The 18227-nt window shown below is 39.1% G+C and overlaps 1 protein-coding gene across 1 annotated transcript in view; it reads right to left on the bottom strand.

Moving 5' to 3' along the window:
• Positions 1-530: 530 nt before the first annotated feature.
• CHAF1B (chromatin assembly factor 1, subunit B (p60)) overlaps positions 531-18227 on the bottom strand; it is a 20967-nt gene continuing 3270 nt past the window's right edge. The window contains exons 2-13 of the mRNA XM_009327966.1: positions 16105-16237; positions 15243-15360; positions 13589-13692; positions 11201-11297; positions 9412-9496; positions 8311-8404; positions 7612-7681; positions 7439-7530; positions 5797-5959; positions 5084-5506; positions 3500-3591; positions 531-3003 (exon numbers count right to left, since the gene is read on the bottom strand). Of these exons, the coding sequence (XP_009326241.1) occupies positions 2891-3003; positions 3500-3591; positions 5084-5506; positions 5797-5959; positions 7439-7530; positions 7612-7681; positions 8311-8404; positions 9412-9496; positions 11201-11297; positions 13589-13692; positions 15243-15360; positions 16105-16237 (1584 nt within the window). The 3' untranslated portion in view covers positions 531-2890. The remainder of the gene's footprint in view (positions 3004-3499; positions 3592-5083; positions 5507-5796; positions 5960-7438; positions 7531-7611; positions 7682-8310; positions 8405-9411; positions 9497-11200; positions 11298-13588; positions 13693-15242; positions 15361-16104; positions 16238-18227) is intronic.

The following is an 18227-nucleotide window of genomic DNA, read 5'->3' as shown; positions in this document are numbered from 1 at the left end:
TACAGAAGTTACTTCTATGAGTTCAGCTCCCTCTTCTTACTGCTACGAGGTTGAAAGATGTAGACAGGGCGTTTTTCCATAATGCTATCTCATCAAGATAGCACAAGCAGGATAATAGTCCTTAGAGCGGATAAGATCCTTACAGAAGGCACTGAGCAAAATGTGACCTAAGAAGACGACACCTACACCACGTTCACAGCTGGAATATGAATTCAGGGTCCATTTGAACTACAAACACTTCAGCTGGCCAATTAAAATTAACATTTAAGTCAAACCTGGACTAAAGAGCACCCTTGAAAGAATTATGTCTATGCAATACGTCACCTTATGAAGAAAGAATAGAAAGAGCACTGGGCACGTTCTGTCTTGGAGCAGTCTCTAGTGCACAACAGAACAAAACATGAACCCACTTCCTATAAACAGTGTGAGAAAAGTTTTCAGTGTCTTAAGTATGAATGTTATGTGAGGATGGTCCCTTGGAGACTGAAACAGGGATCACAAAAAAGAGGAATCTACAGTTCTGACTGTCACAGTGTTAAAGATAGTAATTTATTATATGAACGATGGCATCCATTTATAGAAAAAGGTTAAAAACCTAGTGCCGTATAAATTTGACAACAAGGTAGTAAGTGACAGAATAAACAGAGAAGTAGGAAATCATAGTGGCAAGAGACAACTAGAACTAAAGGAAAGAAAAAGCCCTATCAGGGAAGATTAAATACCAGGTAGAGCATTCTGACAGATATCATGATGAGGAAGTAAGTTCCAGACGGAAGCAATGGAAGCCACATTAAGCTTACGGCTCCAATTAGATTGCAAGGCAGAGCGAAAATAAGCTAAGCGACCTTATAAACAAATGTGGATGTCACCTGAATGGTTATGGTATGAAATAAAGACGAATACTCTGGCAATTAATTGCATCTGAAGACCACATAGACCAGGTATGCCAATTAACACTAAAATAATATACCTAACCTACTATTTTTCCAGAGTAGTTTACATTGAAATACACTGTCTAAAAAAAAAAAAAGGAGATGTTTGAGAATACCTATCAGGATAGCTTTGCAATTAGTATTTAAAAGTATGAATTCAAGGGATCCTATGCAGTGCACAAAACAAAACACTGCAGTACTGTACTAAGTGGATCACTGTCCCACAGAAAGATGAAATACCAATATTCTTGTAACTCAAACTGGACAAAACATAAAATAGCAAGTCCAGCAATGCGTGTTAGTCACAAATATCTGCTTTAGCTATCAATTCAGATAGCTCTACAAACTTTAATTTAGATCTCTCTATAAACTTTTGGGAGAAAGTTTTAGATGCAGCTTTGCTTCGTAATTAAGTCTTTATATTCCTCACTAGAAGAAAACCCAGGTTTGGGTAACTAATGAAGCTCCATTCTCATCTCAGTGGTTGAAAGCAAAGACACAGTCAGTTTCCTACAACTCTTTGCTCATTAATTTCTGTTGAAATTGAATTGTAGGCAACGTACTTCATTTGCTTGAAACACTCGGACATAGGTATTTGTCAATATCGCCTCCTTATATTTTTATGAATCACTTCTGAAACATTTGTATTTCTGCTTTTCTAAAGTATTAGTCCACTTTCTTAGAAACTGACAGAAAACAAATATGAAGTAAATTACACACCTCAAACCCAACCAAATCCAGGGAAGAATGAAAGTCAAAGAGCTTTAATGTGAATTGCAGCTTTCCCCTCCTGTGTGTTGTAGAACTTCAAACAATAGACGAATAGGCTAAGTCATAAGAGAAAATTCTGTTTAAAACTTCTACATGCCATTATCAGCTAGAACGACTATTCACATTTTAAGAATTATCTTACTTTTTAAAAACAAGTACATGACATTAAAGAAAATGAAGGGGACAAGCTCAGAATACTGTGGCTGAGCATTTTACTTCTGGAGGCTAGGTCTGCACACCACAGAAAATCAAGTGTAGTGATTTTCAATTATTTTCATCTCATTGTTTTCAATCTGCATGTCTTAAGTTCAATTACATAGCAAGTATTAAATGCTAAAAAGAAACAAACTTTTAGAAATTTAATATACACTGGATTTATATTATGTTTTACTGGCTAAGATATTTAAGATTTGGAAAAATGAAAAGGGGAAAACTTCTAATGTATACTAAATCCTGCTGCCTCAGGAAAATCTCATGTCTGCATTTTTTTAAAATACAGAAACTAAACAATTAAGAACTTTCTTCTGCTGTTTAATGTTATAACAGGTCTTCAGGGGGTTTCTTTCTTTCGCTTTCTTGCAGTTACAAGTTCTGATTTCTGTTTCAACCATATCAGTCATATTGCATGCTGCTGCATTCAGAGCATCTGAACATCAGCTTCCATTCCACATGCACTGGAGAGCATGAATTATTCTGCACATTGCTAAACATATAAGCCAAGAAATGCTTGAATGAAACTTTCTTTTTTGTGTGTCTTAAACCACATTAAATCATTATGATGAAGTCCTTAAAAATTCTATTCTTTTGCCAGACAGGTTGCTGGAAGACATAATACTTTATAAACATCAACTTAGGGACTTTGATGGAGACACTTAAGTTACTGTATGGCTTTTCAATACCCAGATTTCCCTGATTTCCTTCAACTGTGGCATTTCTTGAAGAATGCTGTCTTCAAGAAGTAGAAACGCAATTAGAAGTCACTTCCCAACTATGTTGCAAAGCTACATTCCTGAAACCTGCGTCTTCTACTGCCAGCTTCCTTCTTCACAGCACTACGTCAAATATGCATATGGTACTTTAATCAGGAATTGAGGCTTTAACATTTGCAAAAAGAAAAGGACTCTCAGATACAGCTGCATCACCTTCAGACTGTGAAGAGTCTACTAAAAGCTTAGTCTTTATTTGTTTCAATTGCAACTGATTTGATCTTCAGCAGATGCAGAAAGAGACATTTCCTCAGTTCTAGGACGTTTTGATGCTGGGGGATTTTGAAGACTGTCATCAGACGGTAGTGGCCTCTCTGAAACAGACAGACAGGAAAATCATTTGAGCAAAGTAAATCCAGATTAAGAAAGTAAATTGGTTTGCTGAATTCACAAACAATGCAGCACTCATCAAAAAAACCCAACCCTGGTTTGAGAGCCTAGCATCTGAAACAATGAAGTGCTGAAAGTACAAGGGTCTTTAAAACTCACCTGGAGGACATTACATCCAAGTGAATTTACTCTTCTTGGTTTCAGTGTCAGCTAATGTGCCCATTACTATAAAAACTGTAGTGACATATCGTCACATAAACAGCTGCCCAAGAGCAACCGCAGTGAGAACACATTTCATATCGTCAAAAGCACCTTTCAAACACACCAAGACAATGAAGAAGCTTTAGAATCTGCAACTAGGTTTAGGTCTGTGCTTGATTGTGCTTGTGTTATAAGCTTATAGCTTATTACAGAAGTCTATCATGGAAAGAACTGATCGGCAAAAGACTTTGCTGGATATTAATAGCCACAAAAGCTTACCATGTTCCTGTTCTGAGGAAGGAGGTAAAGGAACTGTATCTGTATATGCAGAGGTTGGCATATCTGGCTTCAGTGGAATCAAGTTTACTCTCCTTTAAAAGAGGAGAAACAGTTCAATTGCTTTAAAGCCATCATTTCCACAAATACTTTATTTAAAAATTTACTTCAGATAGAATCAGTTAAATTTAAACGTAGTTTAGATATACTTTATTACACATTTTTTTCTTGTTATATATTGAAAAGAGCATTTTTTAGAAGTACTTTAAATACCACTAGTGATCTTTTCCACTAGAAAGTACTTTTGCATGTGTTATACGTGGCACAATGCTTGATACTCAGCTTCAGAGCACAGTGTCTTGGTCAAATATTTTAAAATTAAGACTGCCTGCAAAGGCAGGGATTTTAACCTGTTTCTTGGCACCTGGTAAGTCTTCCAGTTCCACTGGAAGAGCTTACTATTCCCTAGCCCTGTCCATGTTAACATTTTAGATTCATAAAACTCTAGGGAATTCTTTTGCACGCTGAGGTCCACTAACAATTACTGCAAATCTATTTTCTTCTGCTAAATCTCTTCTGGATGGCACTTAATTAAGCACAAAAGCAGCAGAGGATTGAACCATAAAAAAAAAAGTCTTACAAGTAGCACCATGCATGCTACTACAAGATGACACTCATGGCATAATCAGTTGATATGATTAAATACAGGTTCTCTCTCTCTCCAAAAGAAAAAGATTAATTAGCTCCATCAGTCACCTCACCCTCCAGGCAAAAGTCACTTTCAACAGCCTACAACCCTTCGACTTGTTAGTTCCGGTACAGATGAACAGTGGTGTGTAGAAAGCCATCATCTCCAAGATTTTGCTCTGCGGTTGTTGATGAAATCTACTATCCTGCTTTCTTGTTCATCACTTCCTCCCTAGCCACCTACTAATTAAAACATTCCTATGAGAAGTTGTAATAATTTCCTCTAACTATAAAATAGCCTTGTTTTGCTGACAAGGTCTAGATCTCTAATTGCATGGCTGTCTCCTTACTGTTGCACACCAGCTCAGGATCTTATATTGCAGGCTGTTTGACAATCAATACATGGCTTACAGGCAATTTCTAAAAACCTAGATCTTCACCTTAGGAAATAACCTCAATCAACGCATTAAGTCCCACACCCATGACCATGCAACACTGAGGGCCTGTCTAGACTTGCACTCTTTACTTCTTAAAATATTTCTTGTCAAAAAAGTCTTTAAATAGCTCGTCAGCTGAAGGCTTCAGGTACCATCTTTGTACAGAAGGTGAGACCTTAAGACAGACACCTGTTGCTGCCACATGGACAAGGCGTAACGGTCAGGTTAACTTTGCTACTGCCTCACATTTCAGACAGATATATAAAAGCTGTATATTTAGGATTCAGGAAACATTTTGACCTTTCAGCTGCAGTACAGGAACAAAAAGTTCCATGTCAAGACAGTTACAACCAAGACACAGGGCTGGGAATTTATGTCTAAACTCCAACCCTTTAAACGTAGCCCAAGCACAGCTTGGCTTGGCCTTCATCCTTATGACTGGAAATGGCAATATAAATCTCACCTTGGCGTCTTGCTCCATGCTTGTAAAGTGTTGAGAGTAATCCTCCTGGGCTGGTTTACTTTAGTGCTCTGGCTGGCTGGCTGGCTCATCTTCCTCTCATCTGAGGATGAGACTGGAACATTTTTTATGCCAACAGGTGTGGAAGGCAAGTCCTTACCGGCAGCTGTGGGTGTTCTAGGCTGGAGGGTGGGAGTGCTGGGATCAGTGGCCCTGCTGGGAGGAGTCCCCTCTGTCAGCCGAGAGCCTGGGGAAATGACTTTGTGCGACTGGCTCTTTTTCACTTTCTTCTCTGTTGCACCAGAAGTCCTGACATTTATCTGTGGCTTCTCCTTCAATGGTATTCCCAGTTCATCCTTCTCAAAGGTAACAAATGAACAGTATCCATCCGTGGAAGAAATAGCAAGAAAGGCTCCATCGCTGGACCTATTTGTGATTTGGTTTTTTCCATTAAGAGGAAAGGTCAGAACTTTTCTTCAACCCTCACCCCCCCATCTATAACACATGCTGTACCTGACTTTTCCTCATCCCTTCCCCAAGTACATGTATACATTTAAATAGAACTGCAGTCAAGTGAAAGATATCCAATCCAAATGAACAAAAGATCTTCAATTCTGGCCTTCGCATCTGATTTAATCTCTCTGGTGTGCAGAACTTCAACATGTAAAAGGGACATTTCCATCACAACAAATCTTAAGAATATAACAATTACCTACCATGAAATGTCACTCAGGGTGTGATAATGTATGTTAGAAACATAACCAAAGGGGAAGGACTGCTCAGTATCATAAAAAAGCACAGAATCTTCTGAAGCAACAGCAAACACCAATCGATAGGGAAGATTAAATAGAGTAGGAGCTGATTTCTGACTGATTTCATCTAGAATGCAAAGAAATGAACACATTGAGAATTCTCTTTTGTATTAATTGCAAGGTAGTAACTGCACTAGCTTAGTCATGAATCTAAACAAAGACTTCATTATTAATCAGTATCAAGGTAACGGCTGAGAAGACAGCGCTTCTATAAAATGTAAAGTTTAATGTCAAGCACTAACAATTCTGTTGCCTGAAGTTTGCCCTCTATTGTCTTAGCTTAAGACAGAGAAATTGGCCAGAATTTGTCCATCTGGATTGCTATTATTTTGTTTTGTAAAGTTTGTCATATATTTTCCAGCTGAAATTTTTCAGCATATTTATGTGCACTTGAGTATAAAAGTCCAAACAAAGACACCTTAGGATATAGTGTAAATCAAGGTCACGACAAATTTATACCACCACATTATATTCTGTATGACTCAGTCAAAACAATGGATATAGCTCTATTTGTGTTATCTTGGGTTCAGCTCCTAGCTAGTCTTATCATTGCAACATTAGTTCTTTGTAAGGGCAGATTATTCCAACTTCTACTGGAAGCTGAGTGCTAGCTAGCTGCTTTCAGAAATTCCTAGTATATAGAGCTCCCATTCAGCTCTACAACAGTTATGGAAGCTACGCACTGAAACAGACAGGCCGTTAACATTAACATAATGTAACATACTCACATCTATAGATTTCTAGACTGTCTTAGATTTTCACTTTTCTGGGTCTATGTTGCAGAAACCAAACACTCCGTTTAGAAGAGCTACAGAGACCAACAGCAGACACTCATCTCCCTACTTTGCAACACACCATTACGATGGATCTAAAGATGACGATGAAAATAACAGAACACAACAACAGGTAATCTCTAAATCCTGTAAGGAATACTACAGATTGACCCTCTAAAGAAAGGAGCAAAGCCCCGCCTTTTCACCAGAGTAAGACTGGTCTTGTTAAAATATAAACACTCCTGGATCCACTGGGCTCACAATAAGGCTGGATTTCAATCTCCAGGTAAGTTCTCATGCAACTTCATACAATCCTTTCCCCACCTCAGAACTCCTGTTCTGGCCAGTAACACCAGCACTGCTTCAGATTTGGCTTCCTTGAATAAACAGCAATGGTTGTTGCAAACTATACCAACTCTCTGGTGCTTCTGTGATGCAGGTAGTTGAGACTAACAGAAAATATTTCACTGGGTCACTCCTTTAGTGCTAAGCCAAGTTATTTACTTCTACTCACACAAAACGGTTAAAAGTTAAAAAAAATATTAAACAGTGTTTCTGTAGCCTAAGAGGCCAAGTAAGAACATTTATCCACTATATCAAAAGCTACTCACAAGGTGGATTCAGGGTCTTAGAATCAGGAAAGAGCTTCTAAGATGTGGTACAACACTGTCTTAACGGAATGTTAAAAGGCTAGGGCATAAAATAGTAAACAGCCACATTGGCCTTTTCACATATTTGCTGTAAAATCATACTCCCTGAAGGATTTACAGTACCTTTATTAAATGCTTGTCTCAACTCAAAGTAGACTGGGCAGCAGCGAACAGCAAGAGTTGCCTTTCCAGGACATGGCAGGTGACCCACAGGCCTTTTATAAAGAATCAGTATTTCAGAAAACAGCTTTTTTTTTTTTTTAATAAAAAGATATTTTGACCTTATTAAACTCTACCTTTTAAGGTTGTTTCTGGAGAAAATATACGTGGTGTTTGTTACATTTTCTCCTGATTCAACACAGCCAGCTGCAAAAATAAAGGTTAAGACATTACTCATCAACTCAACGGTACTGAGTACACACTTTATGTCCATAAACATTCTACTTCAGGAATTAGGCTTGTCAGTTGGGCAAGAGCTGTGCAACCTGAACACAACTTAAAAAGGCATCCCAAATATTTATTTAGTGCTGGTTTTGTTTCCCTTATATACTTCCCCCTCAAAGCTTCTTTTTGATGTTGCCAGACATCTACAAAAGCAGTGCTTATATGGGCAAACTGATCCCCTCCTTGCAATGTTGTTTTTACTATGACTGCAGAATGTTCATAAGAAAGGATACAAACAAAGAGAAACCACCAGTCAAAAGAAACCACTCATTATTCTTCATTTCTATTTTAACAGAGCTGTATTGTTGCAATTTACATGTTTCAGTTCAGAAAAATGCCATAAATATAATTTTTATCACAGGAGAAAGTTGATAGTCTGGACTACTAATGGAAGAGTAATATGGAGTCTCTATTTTCTTCAATAGGAAGAATGAGGAATGGCATAATTAAGATACATAAGCATCCCCTAGCAGTTTGAAAGCAGTCTTGAGGCACATTCAAACTAGAGCATAACAGATACAATGTAAGTTATAGTACACATTCTCACATACCTGGCGTGAGTAAATAGGAGCCATCAGGAGTAAAACTGAGCCTGCGGAAAAATGACTTCATGCTGTCATCATGAAACATCCGATAGCTCCTAGCCTGGAACATTGAAAATATGATTGTGCAAAGTGCCATGAACGTGTCAGCTGGAATTCAAGTGAGAAAAACCATCCAGTTGTACAATCCAACCTGATGGAACTTTTAAAATAAAAGATGTTTTAAAAACCACAGCGCCTTCAAACTCACTTTCTGCTGTGCTATAAATTCTTCACAGCCAAGAAAAATAGTCCTTGATCCCTCTTCAGCTACTAATCAAAAGACTCCAAGAGCAGTCACATTAGACCAGTAATCAAAAAATAGTAATAACCTGGAGAACAACATTATTTAACAGTCAACGTAAAAGCTTGTCCTTAGGCATTTAATTTTAACTCTAGCAGTAGAGGTTTAAAGAGAACTTCTATAATGGCAAAACACCCTCTCTCAGGCCTGTTCTTTAGTCTCTATAAAACTGTTACAAATGTTTTCACAAAAAAAGAAAAGGAATAGAAGGAATTAAAAAGGTTATAGCCAGCTTGGAGGTGTTATTTTACTATCACTTAGAACTGTTTTGGGGAAAAAAGCTCTTTGTTTTCCCTCTTAGGGTTAGAGAGAATTTCCTAAATTTTCACTAATTCATATTTTTCCTAAAAATCAGACTACCTTTTTGAAAATTTCAGGCTGCTGACTTTAAAATATTATTAATAGATAATACATAGCAATAAACTTACAGCTACTGACAGACATGTTTGAAGTTTTTCCCTATTAAGAATTCACTATGCACAATATTTTTTCCACACTGTTTTTAACATTTACAACCAAAGACATTGTGTTACTACTTTAATCAGCTGAACTTGCAAGTGTTCGTTCTTAGTCATTTCTGTAATGTTCGAGGAAACCTGAAGCGGTCTCTGTTTACAAAATGCAAATGTGAGAGAGAGACAAAAATATCTGATATAGGGATTACTTGAATGGAAGATATTTGCCCCTTTGGTTTCATAGACTAGAACAACTCATATAAAATAGCACCCAGCACATTCTCCAGTACCATTAGTAGCAGAACAATGTACCTCTCCTTCAGCTCCTGATCCGGACGGCATCTTGGTAGCATTGAATGCTACACGCTTGGTTTGCGTGTTGTATACCCGCAGGACCCTACATGGTGGAGAGCACAGTTAGCTATGAACAGCTTCCTTTCACCCCAAGTTTCACACAGCACTACGGCACCTCACTTCTCAGTCAGGACTGCCAAATATAAGTGACAATCACACATTAACTATAACTCTGTTCAGGAGACACCACCGGGTGGACATGTTTTGATGGCTAAATAACCAGTGGATCACTGACAATTATTTGACTCAATAAGGTTTGCGAAGTGCCAGCATATGCATTCGTGGGGGAATGAGGGAATTAGTGGACAGTGACCGGCCACGCCATTCCTACCTGTGCTGTAGTAGCCATTTTGTTCCTGCAGAGTGGGAACTCACCTCAAAGACAATTAGCTACATCTCTATGCTTCAGTTTCCTTTGGAATAAATGAAAACTGGAGTACGTCTCTGTACAGAACGTTGGAACTCCCCTGACTTCATCTCACTAAAACAGCCGGTAGCCTAAGCAAAGCCAACTGCTCATCCCACCACCCCCTCCCTTCTGCCAGCTCTGACCTTCACCAAGTTACCTTGGCTTGTTAGGTTGGCAGAAAACCAACGTAACACAAAAAATAGACAGCTTTCTGCTGATTTAATGTGCTGAAACAGCTCCACAAAGAGTCCTGGACCGAGCTAGGAAGAGAAAATGGAAGGCAAGGCTGTAGCAGACAGTTTGAGACAGTTGTGGAACTACTGGCTCTGGATGTCATACAGCTAAGCTGGTCTGCCAAAAGGAGGAAGAGGTCTCCCCACCCTGGGCTGGTGACTGCCCAGGCCTGGCAACTGGCCTGGCTCCTGTTAGACTCTCGCTGAGCCAATGCTGTTCACTAACTTTGCAGAAAAGCGACTGAGACCTGAGGGGGTGGGAGATTTCCCCTCTTCAGATTAGTTCATGCCCTCACTTGCGACTTCACTCCAAGAAAAACTTGTGCATCATTCTACTACCTGTGTTTCACTGCTGTTCATTTTAATAAAGGCACACAAATCTCACATAACTGATTATCAGAAGGCAGAGGCTCATAATGACCTAGTCACCATTAACTTACCGTTTTTCTGAGCCTACTGCAAATCTTAAATCAAAACTACTTTTCCACTATTACAGCAATTTTCTTTGCAGCGGGTGCCAGATGACATGCATTTATTAGCCAGCTGCAAACCCTTCAGAGCAGCATACATGCCCTAAACAGTTTAAGCTCAGCTCAAAGTTCTGACAAGGGCCAAGTTTATGAAGTGTGTGTTTTGCTTTCCTAATGACATCACTTACAAAGCTGTTGGCGATGGGAGGGAACGAGAGGGCAAAAGAAAGATATCAGTGGAAAAACATTTTAACTGATTTCTTAACCTGCTTATATCTTTCTGTAAAACGACAAGGATGAACTTATTAGCTCATCAACCAGAGAATGCAGCACTCTCTTAAGATGTATTTGGTATCTCTAATGATTAATACCATGAAAACTTATTTCCTGAAGAAAAATTTCTACACAAGTTTGTGTAAGCTTATTTGCTGCTTAGAGTGGACACTCAGACTTCAGAAATCATTTACCACAAGCAAGAGATTAGCTAAAGTATCATTTTAATTTCACATCAACCTTCCTACAGAACAACCTGAATAAAATTAAAAGAAAAGTCACATTTATCCCATATACTTGCTTTTAATTCATCCTCAAGTAAGAAAGAGCACTAAGACAAAACACTTAGACCAACAGCTCACCTATCACAACTCAGAGTTGCGATGTACTGGCCTAGAGGATCCCAGGTTACTCCTTGGACATAACTCTTGTGTTCATTTAATATTGAAACCTTCTGTCCTGAAATTACAAACAGTTTCCAGATTCTAAATGCAAATGTGTTTTAAAACATTTCTTCATTTCAGAAACAAAACAAGACAAAATGTTTCAAAATCATTTTTTAAACACACAAACTGTTAACTTGATGGTACCTGATAAGAATATCTGAAATAGTTGCTTTATTTCTAGAATCTTCACAAGTACAGTAAATTATGACATGCCAATTTAAGGCTTGTTCCCTACAAACTAACTCAGATAAGCAGCTTGGCTTAGGCATTAAACATGCAAGATGAGTATATTTCAAAACCTTTGTGATTTAGAAAAATTTTTTCAGGCAAGTCTAGCTGTTCAACAGCTAACTGAATTTGGCTGTACACCGAGCCAGAAATTCCAGCGTTAAAACATAACTTTCAGCTGGGGTTAGATAGCCAGGCCCTCCTATCCAGGGCTGTATAAACTCACCTACCCTGCTGAGCAGGCAGTGAAAAAAATATACTACATACATGCTGACTGACGCTTACACATGGGCAGCTTTCAGAAACAATTCTACAGCAGTGCTAACTCAAGTTCTTCCACAGCTTACTGTGTCATGAAGATCTCTCAAACACATCAGTTCCTGATGTGCAGAAAACAGCCAGTGTTCCAGAACACTGTTCCAGAACACTGCACTGATGTTCCACAGTTGCATATCTCAGATCCAAACCATTGTGATGAGGTAAAGTTACAGATAAACTCATTAAATACTTTGTTTTGAATACTAGGGACAGAGGTTTTTCTTATATTAGTATAGTGTTGCTTTGTTGCAAAGAAATACTATAAGCTGACAAGTTTCAAAGACAATAGCTCTTCAAAAAGATTACACAAACAGGGTTGAGGCCATGCTGCATAATACCAAAAGTCCTTCTGTTGCAGTATTCTGTCCCAGCTAGTGGCCAACAACAGATACCAGAGTATAAGAACAGAGCAAACACATAATGGTATTTCTAACAGGATACCCTATAAGTTGCCAACAATTTGTACCTCAAGGACTTCTTAAGCCAGTGATGTTCTCTTTGTCCTAAACAGCCCCATGGAGTTTTACTATTCATTTTCTTCCAGCCATTTTTTAAAAAAAACATGCAATCTTTTAACCTTGGTATTACTGGAAACTATCCTTGAAACCCTTTCCTTCAACATACCTACAACTTCAATCACAAAGCCTACGTTTTCCAGTAATGGCTTCTTACTTCCAACTTACTAGTTGTCTCTCTGCCTAGAAGACACAAAATGCCCTCCATGGTATTAATTGCATGCTAAAAGAAACCAGTGAGAATGGAAGACATTACATATAAGTAATGTATCAGCTTAAGAGGCCATCCAGCTTTTTTTAGTAATAAGTCTAATAGATATGTCCCTTTGAAGTTGTTACAAGCAGTCTGAGATGCAAGAGACATTTGGTCACACTGCCCCTACACATACTTAGGCTCTGAGCACACACTCTTAATTGAACATTCATGTATTTATGGTAAAGACTTCTGGAAAGGAGTATATGTGACAGTTCGGATGTGAGGCACATTAAGCACCCAAACCAAGAACACAAAAATGTCAGCAGCAGAACATTCATATTTTCATGCGTGCGTGCACTGAAAAATTAAACTGGATTCTACTTTATTTTTCCTAATTAGACACTAAGTCTTAGAAATGTGAGATAAAAGGTTAACTTGAGAGAAAGTTAAGTATTTCCAACATTAAATTAAAAGCAAAAGTAACGATTACACTGCTAATAAGAAAACATTAAGCCTTTGTAAAGCAACCTAACCTAGATGGTTACTACCACAACTTCTACAGATGGGCCTTTCTTGGAGAATACAAGCAATGCCACTGCAGTGGGATGAGCATGAACAGAAGTGTTTTGCTGAATGGAGCCTAAAAAAAATGTCATATCTTGCGAAACAGAGCCTGCATCCTATACTCGCTTCCCATTTTTTACCTAGGTAGTTAGTTACCTGATACCAATCAAGTTTTGTTTGTTTGTTGGGGTGTGGGGTGGAGTAAGTAATATACAAGCTGCTTGAGCAGGAGTCTGGGCAGGGGGGGGGAACATTGGGTGAAGTTTACTTCCTGAATACTCCAAGGTTAAGAGATTACTTACGTGTAAATTTTGCTGGCCTGAGGGTATCTTCATATGCTAGGCTATCTGCCTCACAATCCCAGAAGTCTACCAATTAAGTGGGCTGTTCTCTCACAAAAAAAGATGCTTTCAACTCTTTTGATAAATACCATGAGACGCTTCCATCAGGACTGAAGCAGCAAGTGATAAACGTAGCTTTTACCTTTATTGACATCCCACATTATAGCTGTGTTATCTACAGAAGCAGATGCCATGTAATTTCCATCTGAGGTCCAACAAATATCATACACATCTTCTAAGTGGCCCCTAGAAGCCAGAAGAGAAGAAACCAATTCTTAATTTCAAAATTAACAGCTACATGTAAAAATGAGTTTTGTACATTTTTAGGTTAAAAAAAAATCAGAGGCAAATAAAGTATCATTGAAGTGAAATGAACAATACGACCTTCAGGTTTAAAAAAAACCTTCCATACTCAGAAGGCAGTAGAACATTTTAAAATAGCATATCCTACTTCTACTCAAAATAAGCCTCCCTTTTCAACAGTTTTTTCATAGACAATGAAAACACTGCATTTGAAGCAATTCATGAATTTGTACCTAGAGTTCTGCAAATGAAAGTTTCTAGGATTTGTACAAACAGAAAATAAAACACTACACCAAAGTAATTAGGAAGTGTCACTATTCAAGAAAACTTTCCTGCATATTAATGGATTTTATAGAAGCAGCAAACAAACATGCATACTCAGCAGAACCACATGAAATAGAAAGTTAAGGTTGATTTAGATACAGTTGAACAAACATTGCAAGATATTCCGAACCACCTAGAAGGGCTCCATCAAAAACAATTTGTATTGCTTGTAGTTTGAAGACTTATCATACAGCGTGGTAACTTCAATAATAAACATTTGCAACACCAAGTTTAGGAAAGGGGGATTGGGTTGGTTTGTTTGCTTGCTTGCTTTAACAGATTAACTCTAATGTTCCTAAAGGATCATGCCGGTGCTCCATGCAATCCCACTAGCACGTTTGAAACTGTTCTCACATAAACCTCAGCAGTTGCAAGGAATGTATCAGTTATGGATAGCAGAGTTTTTTATTTTTTGTAAACAAGTGTAAATTCTTAATGATTTTATCAGTATAGACAGATAGAGACCAAAACTTTTAACAGATACTACACAGAAAGCAAGGCAGAGTTATACATGTTGCTCATCCAAAATGCATTTCAGAGTCCAGAACTACTAATTTCTTTCAGTCTTCATCTGAGAGTGAGAACAGAAGACTGTTGTAGTCCAACTGCCAGCAGTGGTTTGACGCCTTAGCCACTATCAGCTAATGCTTACTTAGTCTTACCAGGTACAGTGTATATATTTTATTAACCATTGTACACCCGAAACAAATGCTGTAGATTTTCAACTATTAAAATGAACTAGTTAAAGAAGATCCGTCAAGCCTCACAGCTATCACCTGGCAAAATTGCATGAATCATTTAATATACTGATGCTTTTTGCTCTAACAATGATCAAAATTTTCACTATAAAGCTAGTAAATTAAGCTTCACATTTACTTTATATATCTCTGTGCTAAGCTTTAAGTGACTGCAAATCTCAGGAACCAATTTCAGAGCATGTCAGTTATGTCACATAAACGCCAAATCTTCTGCCTTAACAGAAGATGTAGGTTGGCACTGTATCAAAAAAAAATGTTAAAAGACAATAAAAGGATGAATATTAGAGCAAGCGAGTTTTAGACAACATTGAAGTTCAACACATACCGAACAGAAGACTGTATCAGATGATAAAAGCCACTGGGGAATCAAAAACACTGAACAGAAAACACACTCATAAAATATTAAGCTACCTTAAAGTTTTAACAACTGTCCAGTTCTCCTTGTTGAGCTGAGCTTCATCTTCATCCTGAAAAACTAATGGTTCCGATTCTTTGCTATCATTCAACTTCCACAATAAAATAACAGCATCTGTAGAAGAAATCATATGAAGCTTCTTTCTTTCCCACTCACTGTTTTGTTAATGCATTACATTTAGTTCAACATTACAATTATCTCACATAAGACACATGAAAAGCAGTTCTTATTTTGAGGTGGGCAAGAGTAGGTGCAAGACTGCTTTAGCTTCCAGTGTGAGCTGATTTTAATCAATGTATTTTTTTATTATTATTTAATTATCTAATAAAAAAAGATTAAGATATCCAGGTGTAAGATGAGAGTTAAATGGTTAGCTTTCAATCTGCTTTTGATTAGAACTGGCTATGGTTCTGCACTTTGGGCTTTTGAAAAATCTTCCATTAAGACAGATAACACTTGGCTCTGTCTCAGAGAGCACGTGCCTATCTAATACCGTCCTTACTGTGACTGAAGAACCCACGTCGCCCTGGACAGACGAGCCTTAATTTACAAATTCTGCCACAGCTTCCCAGTATGACACTAGGTAATCCATTCAACCTCTCCATCTGGGAAACGGGGATAGTAATTACTTTATATCTGGAAAACAGAGCCTCTCAGACACACAGCCAGTGAGAAGTTACTTAGGAACTGCATGACCCGCATTTACTAATTATAATCAGAATGTGAATCTAAAGCTGGAAGTGTTAGAGGGGTAGAACAAGTTCCTGTATTTGGTTTGTTTTTTTCTTTTCCCCCTTCACTCACCAGATGCATAAGCACAGCTTCTTTATATTGGTTTCATTACGCATTATTACTCACCATCTCCTCCAGATGCTAGGATCTCACCGCTTGGAGAGAAGCGCACAACATTTACTGCTTTGGTATGGCGGGCGAGGTTGGACAAGAATTCCACAATTGCTTTTCCATCTGGTCCTTTTTCCACTTTCCATATCTAGTTACAACAGCATTACAGAGAGTTTTTTCAGGAACAAGATGTAATATATATGCACCAGGTCAGTAATCCACAGTTTACTCCTTGGGCAGTCATTCTGAACTTATTATCTGAAACTTTCAGAGCTAAAGCTGCAGTGGCACCACAAATTTTCCCTCTACAAGATACAGCTGTGTACTGGGTTTATGTGGCAAGGTTCTGGTAGCTGGGGCAGGGAGAAGTCCTCAGGGGTGGTTTCTGTGAGAAGATACCAAGAGCTGCCCCCATGTTGGACAGAGCCAGTTCCAGTCGGCTCCAAGACTGTCCCACTGCTGGCGCCTCTGTGATATTGTATTTAAGAAAGGGTAAAAACCACTGCACGCAGCTGCTGTGAGAGAAGAGTAAGAAAAATGTGAGAAACAGCCCTGCAGACACTAAGGTCAGTGAAGGAGGGGAGGAGGTGCTCCAGGTGCTGGAACAGAGATTCCCCTGCAGCCCCTGGAGAAGATCACGGTGACACAGGTTGTCCCCCTGCAGCCCATGGAGGTCCACGGTAGAGCAGATATCCACACTGCAGCCTGTGGAGGACCCCACACTGAAGCAGGTGGATGTGCCCTGAAGGAAGCTGAAGCCCGTGGAGGGCCCGCACTGGAACAGGCTCCTGGCAGGAGCTGTGGCCTGTGAAGAGGACGGCACACAGGAGGAGATTTGCTGGTAGGAACTGTGACCCCGTGGGGGACCCATGCTGGAGCACTCCACTCCTGAAGGACTGTATGCCACGGAAAGGACCCACGGTGGAGCAGTTCACGAAGAACTGCAGCCTGTGGGAAGGACCCATGTTGGAGAACTTTGTGAAAGACTGTGTCCTGTGGTAGGGACTCCACGCTGCAGCAGGGAAGACTGTGAGAAGGAAGGAGCAGCAGAGACAACAAGCGATGAACTTGTTCACCATTCCCCATCCCCCTGCGCCACTTGGGGGGAGGAGGTGGAGAATTCAGGAGTGAAGTTGAGCCTGGGAGGAAGGGAGAAGGGGGGAAGGTGTTTTTAGTTTTATTCTAACTTCTCACTATCCTACTCTGTTATTATTTGGCAATAAATTAAAATAATTTCCCTAAGTTGAGTCTGTTTTGCCCATGACAGTAATTAGTCCTTGTCCCTGACCTTATCTCGACCTATGAGCTTTTCCATTGTATTTTCTCCCTGTCCTGTTGAGGAGGGGGAGTGATAGAGTGGCTTGGTGGCACCGGGGTGAGGAGGGGGAGTGATAGAGTGGCTGGGTGGGCACGGGGTGGCCAGTCAAGGTCAACCCACCACAAGCTGCAATTGTATTGCAGTATTTTTTTAGTCTGATGAAATATATTATTGAGTATTTCCAATAAATTAAAAAAAAGCCAAAACCCAAACACATGACATCATTCTGTCTTCATTCATCAACAACCTCTAGCTTCAAGGGGACCTGATAAATGCAATGATTCAATGTATGGAATTACAGTATCTTGTTAACAAATCCATCAACCACAAATAGTAACAGTCTGAAAACAAACCAGATTACTACAGGAGAAAAAAAACATATTAGCTCTCTTTAGAAGTCTGAGCAAGTTGAAGATTTTTGCAGCACACCCTGAAGGTCAATGGATTTACCAGTCTCAAACAGATGATTTGAGCAAGAATTGTAATAATTCCAGTTCCCCACCGATCATAACCACAGCATTAAGACAGTTGCATGACATGGACACTCTTCCAGCAATGCTGGCTTAAGGAATTCCTGATCATAGAATCATAGAATCATAGAATCATTAAGGTTGGAAGAGACCTCTGAGATCATCGAGTCCAACCATCAACCCAACAACACCATGCCCACTAAACCATGTCCCTAAGCACCTCATCTACACGTCTTTTAAATACTTCCAGGGATGGGGACTCAACCACTTCCCTGGGCAGCCTGTTCCAATGTTTAACCACTCTTTCAGTAAAGACATTTTTCCTCACATCCAATCTAAACCTCCCCTGG

Source organism: Pygoscelis adeliae, unplaced genomic scaffold, assembly GCF_000699105.1.
Source record: "Pygoscelis adeliae isolate BGI_AS28 unplaced genomic scaffold, ASM69910v1 Scaffold154, whole genome shotgun sequence".
In the NCBI taxonomy this organism is placed as follows: domain Eukaryota; kingdom Metazoa; phylum Chordata; class Aves; order Sphenisciformes; family Spheniscidae; genus Pygoscelis; species Pygoscelis adeliae.
This window is presented reverse-complemented; position numbering and strand designations above follow the sequence as displayed.